The following is a 13,426-nucleotide window of genomic DNA, read 5'->3' as shown; positions in this document are numbered from 1 at the left end:
AATAGTGCCGATGTGGAAATGATCGAGAGCTTCAAGTTCTTAGGTGTAAATATCACCAACAAGAATGTTGGAAACATTATTACTCTGTGCCCAACTTTCCTTGCACTTTTACTGCATAGTTAAATGCAACATCTCTAACAATTACATTGACACAGCTGCATGCATATTACATGCAACATTTTACGCACAGTAATCATTTTATGAAGTTCTATTATCAGTTTCAAAAATGTATTCTCATTGAAACCGACAATATATTTTGTATATTTTTGAAGGTTTTTAAAAGAATCAGTGTGTCACAAAAAGTGAAAGGATTTTCATATAAGCATATTCATTAATATGTTGTACTTAATGAGCTTGAATGAAAAGTAAGATGAAAGTTTCATACTTCAAGGAAGTTATGTGGATTTAGCATTGGTAGCACTGATTTCTGCTTTTCTAGACCCATTTTTACTTTTCAGTATATATTCAGAGATCAGCAGGAAATTGGGTGTAGATTTTGGCAAGATGGGAAAAATTCCAGGTGAAGTTTCCAAATTGAGATCCCATAGGAAATTCCAACTTTTTTCCTCCTAAGTATTAAAAAAAAGTTCAGACCTCAAAAGCAGTCAAAATGTGTGAGTACACAAATGTACACAGAGTACATAAATGTTACTAAAAGGGCATCATTTAAAACAGTTAAAACTGTTTGCCACAAAATAAAATGTTTTATTTTAATACAACTTAGGGTGACAAATAGATGAGAAAAAGGGAGAAGATAAAAATTGATACTTGGATAACAATCAAGGTGACCATTTGGAAAATAAGCCATTGGTGTGTTCTCTGGTTTTGACTGAATATGGGTAAATAAGAATGAAACCAAACTATTTTGGAACTAAGGCAGAGGTGGAGACCCTACTGAAGAAATTCAAGTAAAAAGTTCTAGACATAAAAAGAAAATGGAAAAGTTCTGGTTTAATTGTATGGTCGCCTCTGATCCAGAATTTACTGTCAAAAAGCAGCTGGCAGTTGGCTCATGGCAGTGCATCACCATAACGTGCCAGTGTAACTCAGCGGGTCAGGCAGCATTTGTGAATTTATTTTTACAGAAAGAGGCAGGCGCCCAGAATGTGCTGCAAGGGGCGGTGATGGAAGCAGATACACGAGTGGTGTTTAACATGGAGAGATATAGGAATGGAGGGATATAGTTCACCTGCAAGAAGAAAGGATGAGATGGCATTATATTTGGCATTTGCATCATTAGCCATAGGGCTTGTCTCTGTGCTGTACTGTTTGACGTTCCAGTCATTAGGCTGGAAGACTGATGAACTCTGAATCACTGTGGAGGAAGGGATCAGTGGACAGGTGTATCCAGAATGGTTGCTCAAGTCGTGCAAAGGGATGGGCGATTCGGAGTTCACTTATTCTCGTGGAACTTGACACTACAATGGATTACATTATTCTTGCAAATAAATTTTGTAGGTTAATTGGCTTCTGTAAATTGCCCCGAGTGTGTAGGATGTGAAATTGGGATAACATAGAACTAGTGTACAGGTGATCATTGATCGGCGCAGGCTTGGTGGGCCGAAGTGCCTGTTTCCATGCTGTTTCTCTAAACTAAACTCACAAGCAGCGATCTTTACCAAACGCACAACGAAAGTAAATGTCATTTAAGCAAAATAAAACTCTGTCCAAAATAAACTGACAACGTTTTAAGTCCAAAAACAGAAATCTGTGCAGTTTTCTTAAGGAGTCCATCTGTGCCACTGTCTAGTGTATTTCTAAGGGACAATTAAATATTGATAATCAGTGGGTAGCCACTGGATATCGGTATTTTTCTTTGGTATATATTTTTTAAAGTACTACTGAATCCAAGTTACCGTATCCCTCTGGTAGCACAGGAGACTGATGTCCATGAGGTCGGCTCTGTGGCGTGTGCATTTGAACTCGAACACCAAAGTTACGGATTCGCTGAGCCTGCAGTCTCTGTTCCTGGTTTGGAGACTCTATCAACTGGCAATTCCCTCCACCCGCAGCACCAGTTATGTCTGGATATGGGACTGTGTCTTCCATTATACAGCTTAGCGGCCTTCCAGGTCCAGAATCTTCAAAAAGTGGCCTGACAATAAAATAATGTAGCATCACTGAAGTGGCACAGAAGTTATTTAGAAATTGGCATTCTTGTTAAAATATGGATACAGTAACCAAATACAAATGTGCTTAGATTTTTAAAGTAAAACCGGTCGACCACGGCCATCAATCACACTACATTTGCAGCTCGTTCCTTTTATTATCCAACTAAAAGTGAGGATTAGATAAACAGAACAGAGATAAAAATAATACAGCACAGGACCAGGCCCTTCAGGCCACAATGTCAGTGCCGAACGTGATGTCAGGTTAAAATAATCTCTTCTGCCCAGCGTGATCCATGTCCCTCCATTCGCTGCATATCCATGTGCCTATCTAAAAGCCTCTTAAATGCCACTCTGCTTCCATCACCATCCATGACAGCACATTCCAGGTGCTTTGAGTGGTCTATTTTTCTCACAAATCTCAGTACAAAAAATATTATCCAGGTATCTTCCCGTATAAAAGTGTTCATACTATATGTTGTAATAAATAATTATGCTGCTTAATGGTTCACTGTATATTTGCTGCAACATACTGTGTAAAATACTTTTTTTTGATTACTATTGGACATGATGATTTAGGGGAAAGATAAAGTTAACTCATATTTAAGCTTTTGTTCAGTCTGGTTACTTTTGTTAAGAGAGCAATGCTGAAAATTGAACTTAATTAGCTGCTTTAATTCTTCCATTGGGCTGGGCCCAAGACATTGTGACTTAATTGCACACAAAATGTTTTCCAAGCAATAATTCCAAGAGAAAGGGTCACAACTCACCCCTCAGGTAGATCATTATCTAGTATTCCTCTGCAATCGACAACAGGACCACCAGTTCCTATTCGATCTCGAGTTTGTAAACTTACTAGAAAAGAAAACCACAACATTCAGGTATTGCATTATATTTAAGTTATGCAATTGAAAGTCTCCAAATAGCCTCGGGACTTGGAGCCACATCCTAATGTTCATGGGTGGGTAATTTTCCTATGGTTTCATGATAAAGTGAGGCATAACCCATACTCTGAGATGGATTCCTGCAGTATTTCCTACCCCTCAGAAGGGGCGAATTGAACCTGATAACTACAACATTTCGGGCATATTCCTTTTACTAATATTTAGAATGAAGTTCAACACCGGAAATACTTAAAGATAGATATGAGAGACAGAGAAAGTGATAGTCAATTTAATCATAAAGATGTTGCGCCTCTGAAGACTTTCAGATTCATGAACTAGGAAGAAATACAACCTGCACAATCGATACGAAAAGGTTAATGAGATACTCAATATATAGTTCACCACCCAATTTACACAGAACGTATTCTACAAATACTTTTTTCAGTAAACATGCCACTGTAACTTGAATATTTACCAACTATTTGTCCTCGTATTGTATCGCCGTCTGTGGGATTGAGCTTGCATAGATCCAACCGCTGATCTGGCAAAAAAGGATGCAATATTACCCGAACTGAGTAAACACATCAAACCAGTGAAACAAACCCAACAATCTTATTCCTTTATGCAGTGCAAGCGACTACTTAATATATTTTGCATCACATTTAGCTGTGACATTATTTCAAATATACGAGATCCAAGCCAATTGAGTGAATTCCTGAAGCCAAGTAGCTCATTATAGGCTCTGAGGATGGCTTGTATTCAACCCATCCCTGCTCCCTGCAAATCCCATAACCATCCCCTCTCCACCATTTCAATGACCATCAGGAAAGGTGTATTTCTACCTTGACCGATATGAATATTATCCTGCAAGTACCCAACACAAAATATTACACAAGTGATATTTTTGACTATAAGATCATAACTGGTAGGAGTAGAAGTAGGCCATTCGGCCCATCAAGTCTACTCCGCCACTCAATCATGGCTGATCTATCTCTCCTTCCTAACCCCATTCTCCTGCCTTCTCCCCATAACCTCTGACACCCGAACTAATCAAGAATCTATCTATCTCTGCCTTAAATATATCCACTGATTTTGCCTCCGCAGCCTGCTGTGGCAAAGATTTCCACAGATTCACCACCCTCTGACTAAAGAAATTCCTCCTCATCTCCTTCCTAAAATAACCTCCTTTAATTCTGAGGCTATGACCTCTAGTCCTAGACTCTCCCACTAGTGGAAACATCCTCTCCACATCCACTCTATCCAAGCCTTTCATTATTCTGTACTTTCAATGAGGTCCCCCTCATTCTTCTAAACTCCAGCGAATAAGGGCCCAGTGTCATCAAACGCTGATCATATGTTAACCTACTCATTCCTGGAATCATTCTTGTAAACCTCCACTGGACCCTCTCCAGAACCAGCACATCCTTCCTCAGATATGGTGCCCAAAATTGCTCACAATATTCCAAATGTGGCCTCAGCTTTACATCCCTGTTTTTGTATATTAACCCTCTTGAAATAGATGCTTGCATTGAGTTTATTTTCTTTACTACCGATTCGACTTGCAGATTAACTGATTAACAGGGAACCCTGCACCAAGTCCCTTTGCACCTCCGATTTCTGGATTCTCTCCCCATTTAGAAAATAATCTACACCTTTATTCCTACGATCAAAATGCATGACTCCACACTTTGGTACACCATATTTCATCTGCCACTGCCCATTCACCCAACCTATCCAAGTCCTGCAGAGTCCCTGCTTTCTCTACACTACCTGTCCCTCCACCTATTTTCGTATCATCCGCAAACTTGGCCACAAAGTCTTCAATCCCCTCATCCAAACCATTAATATACAACGTGAAGAGCAGCGGAGCCAGCACTGAGCCCTGTGGAACACCACTAATCACTGGCAGACTACCAGAAAAAGCCCCCCTTATTGCCACTCTTTTCTTTCTGCCGTCCAGCCAATCTGATATCCTTGCTAGTATCTGCCGTTTGATACCATGGGCTCTCATCGTCCTTAGCAGCCTCCCATGTGGTACCTTATCAAATGCTTTCTGAAAATCTAGGTATACTACAGACTCCCCTTTGTCTGTCCTGCTATTTACTTCTTAAAAGAATTCCAGCACATTTGTCAGGCAAGACAAAGCCATGCCGCCTACGGCCTATTTTATCATGAACTTCGGAGGACTCCATAACCTCATCCTTTATAATGGACACTAAAATCTTACCAGCCATCCTATAGTTCCCACTTTTTAAAATAAAAATTGCACTATTTTATAAAAACATCATCGTAAGTTGCCTTCTCCATAACACTTTGGATAGAAATGGTACCTTGTAAAAAATCAAATCTCTTGCAGTGAACCCATCAACAAAAACACATGCAGTTAAATACAAAAAGTGTACTTTTTCATGTTTTCCTCCAGAATCAGAGATGCTAATATCCCAGAGGCCCGAGAATAAGGGCCATTTTGGCAGGAAGACAAGTCAAGAGTTGAGTCAAGAGTGTTTAATTGTCATATGCACTGAAATAAAACAATGGAATTCTTTCTTGCAGCTGCAAAACAGACTATTTCAGACTCTTTTTCATTGCTTGGTTAGTAAGTGAAAACCTAAAAAGGATATTTATGGTGCATTTTCTCAACAATTCTTTTCATCAAGGGGCTGACCTGTCATTAGTATAGAGTTGGCAGCTCCAAATTCCTTTCAGAAGTCAGAATAGCATGTCATCAAATATTCTTAAACTTTCACAGTTGCACTGTAGAAAGTAGTCTGAATGGTTGTTTATGGTTTGGTACAGTAATTCCAATGCACATGAATGCAAGAGGTTGCAGATAATGGCAGACTAAGCCCAATTAATGACAGACACTGCTTTCCCCACCATCAAAAGCACCTACATGAGGCACTGACTCGAGAAGGCATCATCTATCGTCAACAATCCCCGCCATTGGGCCATGCCGTCTTCTCGCTGCTACCATGAGGCAGGAGGCACAGAGGCTGTGGTTCCACGTGAGATTTGACCTTATCAGTATCTTATCTGATTGTAACAATTCCCTATTCCTAACTTCCAACCCTCGTGCAATGATGGCCATTATGTGATCTGCCTTCCGCACACATACCCCAAAAACAAATTTCTTGGAGTGAGAAGGCTACCAGTTCAAATTCTACTTGAGAATCTTAAATATATAACTGAGGTGACACTTTAGCACAATTGAGCATGCTGTGTGTTGGAGACACCATCTCTTAGTTTGATGTAGTAGATGGGAAAGGTACTCTTGAATTTTTTTTTGAAGAGGAACATTGTTTTAATTTCCTTCCATTGTTTAACTCTTAATACCACAAACAAGTCTTTAATCTTACCATTGCTCAACTGTCTTAGCTGTTCAGAGATTTGTTGCCATTTTTATCCATGTCACAATAGTGATTGGCTTTTTAATAAATTAATGGGATACTATTCTTTCTTTCAAAGAAATATCACAACGTGGGTCGCATTCATAAAACATTTAGAAGCAAGAGAAAACAAGCATTCTAAGCCAATAAATTTTGGAAAGGTGGCCTCCTCTTCTCATGATCACAAAGTTAGAAAACTAACATTACTTTGGATCAACTGAATATGTTCTCGCAAATATCAGACTGTTCTGTACTACAAAGTTTGAAAAGTGAACAGGAAGCTGCTGGCTGTACATTTTAGCATGAGGAATGCATTGTATGCTAGCAATGACATATCCTTCAGTAGAATACAAATATGAATCCGACGACGAGAGTAGACAGTGACAAGCAGAGATTCATCCTCGGTTATAGCCGCCTTCCACCATTACAACTGAATAATCAATCCTTCCATAGACATTAGCTTTTCTGCTAAAATAAAATCAAGAAACAGACTACATACAGCCAGTATCCTTTAGTCTACTGATGGCATTTGATAGCAGCCGAACACAACCCAGGAAGCCAGCTCCCTGTTTCTTATGTATTTTCTTGTGATTCCATATGCTTATAGTAATTGAGTCTGCTTTTCCAATGTACCTGAAATGGAAGAAATTAATCGTTATTAGAAAATAACACGAGAATATCTCCCAAAATCTCCAACTGGGCAATTGATTAACATTTTACAATCTATTTGGTGCTGCGGGAGGAGGTTAAACTAATTTGCCAAGAGAACATGCATAAGGAGAAAACAGTAATGAAATCGGCACAAACAATCAAGAAGCAAGTGGCTTTAATGAATAAACAGTTTTTCAGAAATAAGAGGGATCAGATTAGGAAAAGGATGTTCGATGTAAGATTCCAGCATCTGCAGTTCCTTGTGTCTATCCTTTTCTTAATCTGATCTCTCGTCACCTATCCATCCAGAGTCCTCCAGAGATTATGCCTGACTTTATTTCAGGTTGATTTTGTTTGTGGATTTATTTTGCCAATCTCAGCTGTTGGACGCTGTTGCGAGTTTAGGCACAAAGTGCTGGAGTAACTCAGCGGGTCAGGCATAATCTCTGGAGGACTCTGGATGGATAGGTGACGTTTTGCATTGGGACCCTTCTCAGGACTTAGGAACCCTTCTAGGAAAAGAGCAGGTAGACTAAATTGGATTGAAGTACAAGTTTAAAAAAATCAAGATGACCCCTCAAGTCTGCACTGCTCTACACATTGTTTGCCTGATCTCCATTAACCCTCAAATCTTTACCATCCAAGAAATGATCAATTTCAGATTTGAATATAATCAACTGCCAAGTATCCACAGTCTTCTAAACGAGAATTTAAAAGATTAAGAAATATCTCATCTCAAACCTGTTTATGCATGCTGACTTTCTCACAAACCGACACCCCCAAAACTCCTGTGACCTAGTGGTTCATTTTTAAGAGGAAGAAGAGATGCCATAACCGTAAAGGCAGAAAGCCAACATAGGTGGCAGAGAAGAGAATACACAACATAAGAGCACAAATTTATGGTCAAGATTATTCAAAATTGCCCACAATATTCCTGACTTTAAAACCAAGGGAGTAATCCAAACGAGTTGGTTCCCATCTACACTATCGCTTTCCAAAAAATATCAGGAAGAACATCGTCGTATGACAACTACAAGAGATTCACTAAAATAGTTGCCAAAAATGAAGGGTTTTAGTCATGTTGACATTTAGGAGAAAATGGCATTGTTCTTCGGAGAGAGAATACCAAGACCAAATTCCCAATCATGATGGTTTCAGCAAGTAAATAATGAGAAATACCTTCCAATGACAGAGAGGTCAGCAACCAGAGGTTAGAGGATAGTTAAGGTAAATAAATATTGAGGCAGAGATGAAATGAGCAAGAAAGAATTTGCAGGAATAACGATCCAGAAAATATTGAAAGCACGGCAGAAGCAGATACAATAATAAATTTGAAATAGAACTGGATAAATAACATAAAGAGAAAAGGGGGTAATTAGTTATTTCAAATGCATTGATTGAATGGACACATTGTTCAGGACTTCCAAGTTGAATGAACATTTGCAGAAGTTCCAAATGTACAGATACAAATCCTAATTTCCTGTAAATTCGAGAATATGAAATAGTTAAACTGCACTAATTTAGATGTCCTTTAAAGTGTAACGAATTTGTCTCAAAAAATCCATTGAACTTCAGAAATAAAATGGTAGCTCAGATTAAATTATACTCACAAGTCATAGTGTTGGTTCCATTTTGGATCAAGTGTGTTTTTTACTGTGTCTGTCGAATGACATTGCCCAGAGCCATCAACAATAATTTTAGCAAAAGGGTCAGGTGATCCTATGCAAGGCAAAACAAACCTTCATTGATATCTGAACAAATTCCTTTTCAGATTTAAAAAAATTATCAAGCAATACTTTAAAATATTTCAAACGTTATTCCTGACTGAAATCCATGAAAGATGATCTTGAGAAATAATATGAATTATATTTCAATATCACAAACTCCTAATAAAATATTATAACTGTTATCTCTTAATGCTCAGAGAACTGCAGATGGTGTTTTTTTTAACAATAAAAAGACAGTGTTAAAGTTAATCAGCGGGCAAGGCAGCAATTCTGAAGAATATGAAGTCTGAAGAAGGATCACAATAAAAATTGAGCCAAACGCAGTGTATAGAGTAATTCAGCGGGACAGGCAGCAACTCACTTTAGAAGAGACTCGACCCGAAATGTCACGCATTCCCTTCCGTTTGTTCATTTGTTGTTTAGTTTATTGCCATGTGTACCGAGGTACAGTAAAAAGCTTTTGTTGCATGTTTTCCAGTCAACAGAATGGCAATACATGATGACAATCGAGCCATTTACAGATTCTCCACAGATGCTGCCTGACCTGTTGAGTTACTGCAGCGCTACCTTTTTATATCTCTTAAATACTTAATTGATAAATCAATAGATTTGCTTAAAGTGTTGAAAGGTTTTGAGATAAATGAAAAGAGAACATTTCCACATGTGGGGAGGTATATCAATGTAGGCCATATTATAAGTAAGAAAGTAAGTCAGAAATCAAGTTGGGAACTCAGAAGAAACTTCATTGACATAAACAATAGCCTGACTGTGGGATTTGCTTCCGCAAAGTGGTTGAAACTAACAGTGCATTTAAATGCTAAAATGTATTTAAGGGAAGATTCGACAAGCATGTGAGAGAAAAGGGAATAGTGAACTATGCCTCTGAATTTGGATGAGAAAATAAAGGAGGATGCGTAAATGGAGCATAAATGCCAGCATGGCCTGATGAGTCAAATAGCCTTGTTCTGCACCATCTAGGCAAATACATCTGACACCAGTCATAATACAGTTGAATTGGATGCACCTGACCTCGTTGAGAGGTGTTCACTGGATTTATCTCAGTTGCTCAGTGATCTTTGAAAGTCATTAGCATCTACACTAGAACAGATCTCTGGGATTGCATTACGAGTATTAAATCCAATATCAAGGAACACTGAAGCCACGCTCGTCAGAAGCCTTTCCCATGGCTGCCACATTCATGTGACATATGAAAGGTGTAACATTTTTCAAAGCCAGCATTGGTGCTGTGCCATTAGATACCAGTAACCATGCAATGCATAAATAATTCAAGAATTATTTTAGCCCCATAATTCTGTTCTACTACTAAATATGACTGCAACTGATTTTTTCCCTTAATGGTATTTCCTGCACTAACAATTCCTTCAATACCCAAAGAATCTGTCTTGCGTGTACACAGCAATGGAGCCACTATGTTCATCGCAAATAGTATTGATGTGAACTTAATTTGATTTGAAACATTAATCTTTAAGCATACTACTCTTAGATAAGAATTTTGCATAAGACCTAAGCAGAATATACCAGATTTGGAACAATGGTTCAATTTGTAAAAAAAAGTAACGATTGACATTTTAATTTACAATACAGAACTGAGTAATAATCTTTCCCCAGCTGTTGGTGGGCGCAAAATTATTATGGCCCTACTGTTTCCAGAATGGAGCAATCAAGCTTCTGTTCCTCAGAAATAAAATTATAGACACCAAAGTTTAATACTTACTGAAGAAATCTTTCTTTGCCAAATTTTTCGCGCACAACACTGAAAAACAAAAATATAGGATTTAGTTTCATATACTTCCTCTGAACACTCTCCCCTTTCTTAAAACATATGTCTCACAGACACCAACAACTTCACAATCCCTTTCTGATTAATTCATTTTCTATTAATCTGAACAATACATGACGTGGTTGTTATGAACAATATTTAAGTTAACACCAATTTAATTTAGTCATTCTGGACTTGCAGAAAATAATATGGTTCCACAGGAAACTGTACATGTGCTTAAAATTGGAGGTAATCTTATAATATGGGTTTTAATTATTATGGAAGCAGGAGACAGAGAATGGCAATGAGAAGCCTCATCGCTGGCCGGATGTGATCAGAGATTTGTACTGGGGGCTCAGTTTCTCACCATAATAGCTTTGCAGAGAAATCTAGTTGTGTATTTAAGATTCCAGATGTCTTTTGTGTTTTTGGGGTTGGAGCAGACTTAATTTTAATCAGATTTAATTTTAATAGAGAAAAAGCTATTTCAACAATCTTCACTGGTGCAACACAACCGAATGACTGAAATATGCTCGCACTGCAGAACTGCATTTTACCTCCTGGTGTCACTAACTAACTACTCAAAGCATTAAAAAATAAGAACTAAAAGGCACAAGGCATTTAAACTGATATATGCAAATTAAACTGAATATACATTACAAGAATGGGTCACTTCAAAAAATTAAAACAGTAGGGCGATTCATTGTTAAATGCTGTGTAACCAACTAATTCAGAACACTACAAAAAGTAATTGTTTGTTGACGGGAGTGGCATGCACAACATTTACCGATATCAGCTCAAGGCTATATTGCTCTCATTTTAACAATGCTAATCCAAATGCAACATTGTGAATAAATCAGAAAGTCATTTTCCAAGTCCTCAATACTAGAATCCATAAAATGTAATTACAAAGACACAAGGAACTGCAGATGCTGGAATCTTGATCAAAACACTAAATGCTGGAGGAACTCAGAGGATCAGGTAGAATCTATGAAGAGCACACAGAGTAGACAGCCAACATTTCGGATCAGGATCCTTCATTGGTCTTAAGAAGTGTCCCAACTCAAAATGTTGTCTCTGCCCATTCCTTCACAAATCAAATTTCGGACTGTGCTACATGTTTTTTTATATACCAACATTTCAAGAAAACTTCATATCATAGTGGTTTGGTATATCCTTCAGCCATGAAATGTACTGTGAAAATGTAAATTATTTTGTACGTTTATAAAAATTAAATTCTCAGATGATTGTATTTTTACTTAAAAGAAAGCCATTAGCAGTCAATAAGTGGAATTTTGGCATTAAAACAGGACATTTTACAAATACATCTGCATGGGATTTCATGCAGTGCTGTAAAACACATATGTAAGCATTAAATAAATACAAAATTTCACTTAGTTGTGATCTTTACCATCTCTCTCATTTATTACAGAAATAACATATTTACACAGTGCCTTTTATGGGATGTCCCAAATTGCTTTAAAATTACTTTTTTAATGTTGGGACTATTATTCTATATGAAAGACGATGGCCTATTTGGACAGTGCACTAATGTGATTATCCTCAAAATAATCTGTCCTAAAGATTAATAATTGCCCTATAAACCTCTTTGCCTTAAAATAGAGATCCAAAACAGGGCCTTAGTTTAAAAGTTCTCATTTCTGAAAGACATCACCTCCCGTGGTGCCTCACAAGCTCCTCTGCACTGAATAAGCAGTATGCATTGTACTCACTTTTCAGGAGTTATACAAACATAAAGAGTTGTATCTAGGCAACTGAATAGTCACTTCTGCAAGGTCGCTACTATTCAAAGAAATTCGATGCTGGACATCTGAAATAAAAGTAAAGATGACCCTTCTCTACCTGAAACATTAACTCTGTTTATCTTCCAGCAGATGCAACCTGACCCGCTATGTATTTCCAGAATTTTATGTTTTTAATCAATGATATTCAGCGTGATATTGTAATGGATGAATCCTGTCTGGGTGCCAAAGAATCAGTACTTCTCTGCAGTCAAATCATTTAATTTGGTGTCTCATTTTTCATGGATTATGGGAAAAATTATGAAATCCAAGATTATGCAGTGGTTATTAATTAAAATAATTATTTTTACACCTTGTATTCTACTTTGAACGCATTTTTGGTTGATAACTTCACACTTGTCAACATTGAAACCCATTCCTTCCCATTCAACCAATAACATTCCTATGTAAATTAATGCATTCAATACACTGCTTTTAAGAACTATCTTCGCATTATTAGCAACTTAGGAAATCTGGCTCTCTATACCATATACCGAGTCATTAATAAATAGTGAATAGTCGAGACGTCAGAGATGTCACTGGTCACATTTGGGGATTTTGAGCACCTGCAGGATGTCACTGGTTATGTCTTACTATTTTGAACATCTGCCAATATCTCCATTTGCCTCCTGCATCTCAGTAATCACCCAATAGATGCCAAGTGTTAACTGTAAATAGCAGCCTCTTACAGAGGAAATCAATACAACAGTAACTTCTTTGTACTGTACTGCAGTCATCCCTTCAAAAAAAATAACTTGAAATTGGCAGTCACAATAATATTAATTCAGCCACTTCCTAATTACCCAAGAACTCAATTCTGAATTGGCTGTGTATACTGCCGATGCAATAATTAGCCAGAGTGGGAATGAATAAGAAATTCCTATGTCAATCAAGTTTAGTGGCCACGTTGCTCTCAGAGATTAACATAGAATTTATTTAGAGAATTTGTATCAAACAAAACGCTGCATATGCAATTATTTTGTCCTAGAGAAATCGCATTGTTTTATTGGGAGAGGGTGCTACTACTGCACTTCCTTCACCGTGAAAAACATTTCTCTCCATGTTTCCCTTTTCACCTTTCTAAAGAA

The 13,426-nt window shown here is 37.6% G+C and overlaps 1 protein-coding gene across 2 annotated transcripts in view; it reads right to left on the bottom strand.

Moving 5' to 3' along the window:
* Positions 1 to 13,426, bottom strand: part of smurf1 (SMAD specific E3 ubiquitin protein ligase 1) — a 71,025-nt gene that overhangs the window by 20,031 nt on the left and 37,568 nt on the right. For both annotated transcript variants that reach the window (XM_033041108.1, XM_033041109.1), the window contains exons 2-7: positions 10,492 to 10,530; positions 8,640 to 8,748; positions 6,878 to 7,011; positions 3,468 to 3,533; positions 2,879 to 2,963; positions 1,857 to 2,095 (exon numbers count right to left, since the gene is read on the bottom strand). In XM_033041108.1, coding sequence (XP_032896999.1) covers positions 1,857 to 2,095; positions 2,879 to 2,963; positions 3,468 to 3,533; positions 6,878 to 7,011; positions 8,640 to 8,748; positions 10,492 to 10,530 — 672 coding nt within the window. The remainder of the gene's footprint in view (positions 1 to 1,856; positions 2,096 to 2,878; positions 2,964 to 3,467; positions 3,534 to 6,877; positions 7,012 to 8,639; positions 8,749 to 10,491; positions 10,531 to 13,426) is intronic.

Source organism: Amblyraja radiata, chromosome 22 (genome assembly GCF_010909765.2).
Source record: "Amblyraja radiata isolate CabotCenter1 chromosome 22, sAmbRad1.1.pri, whole genome shotgun sequence".
NCBI lineage: Eukaryota > Metazoa > Chordata > Chondrichthyes > Rajiformes > Rajidae > Amblyraja > Amblyraja radiata.
The sequence above is the reverse complement of the archived record's forward strand: the minus strand, read 5'-3'. Positions and strand labels throughout refer to the sequence as shown.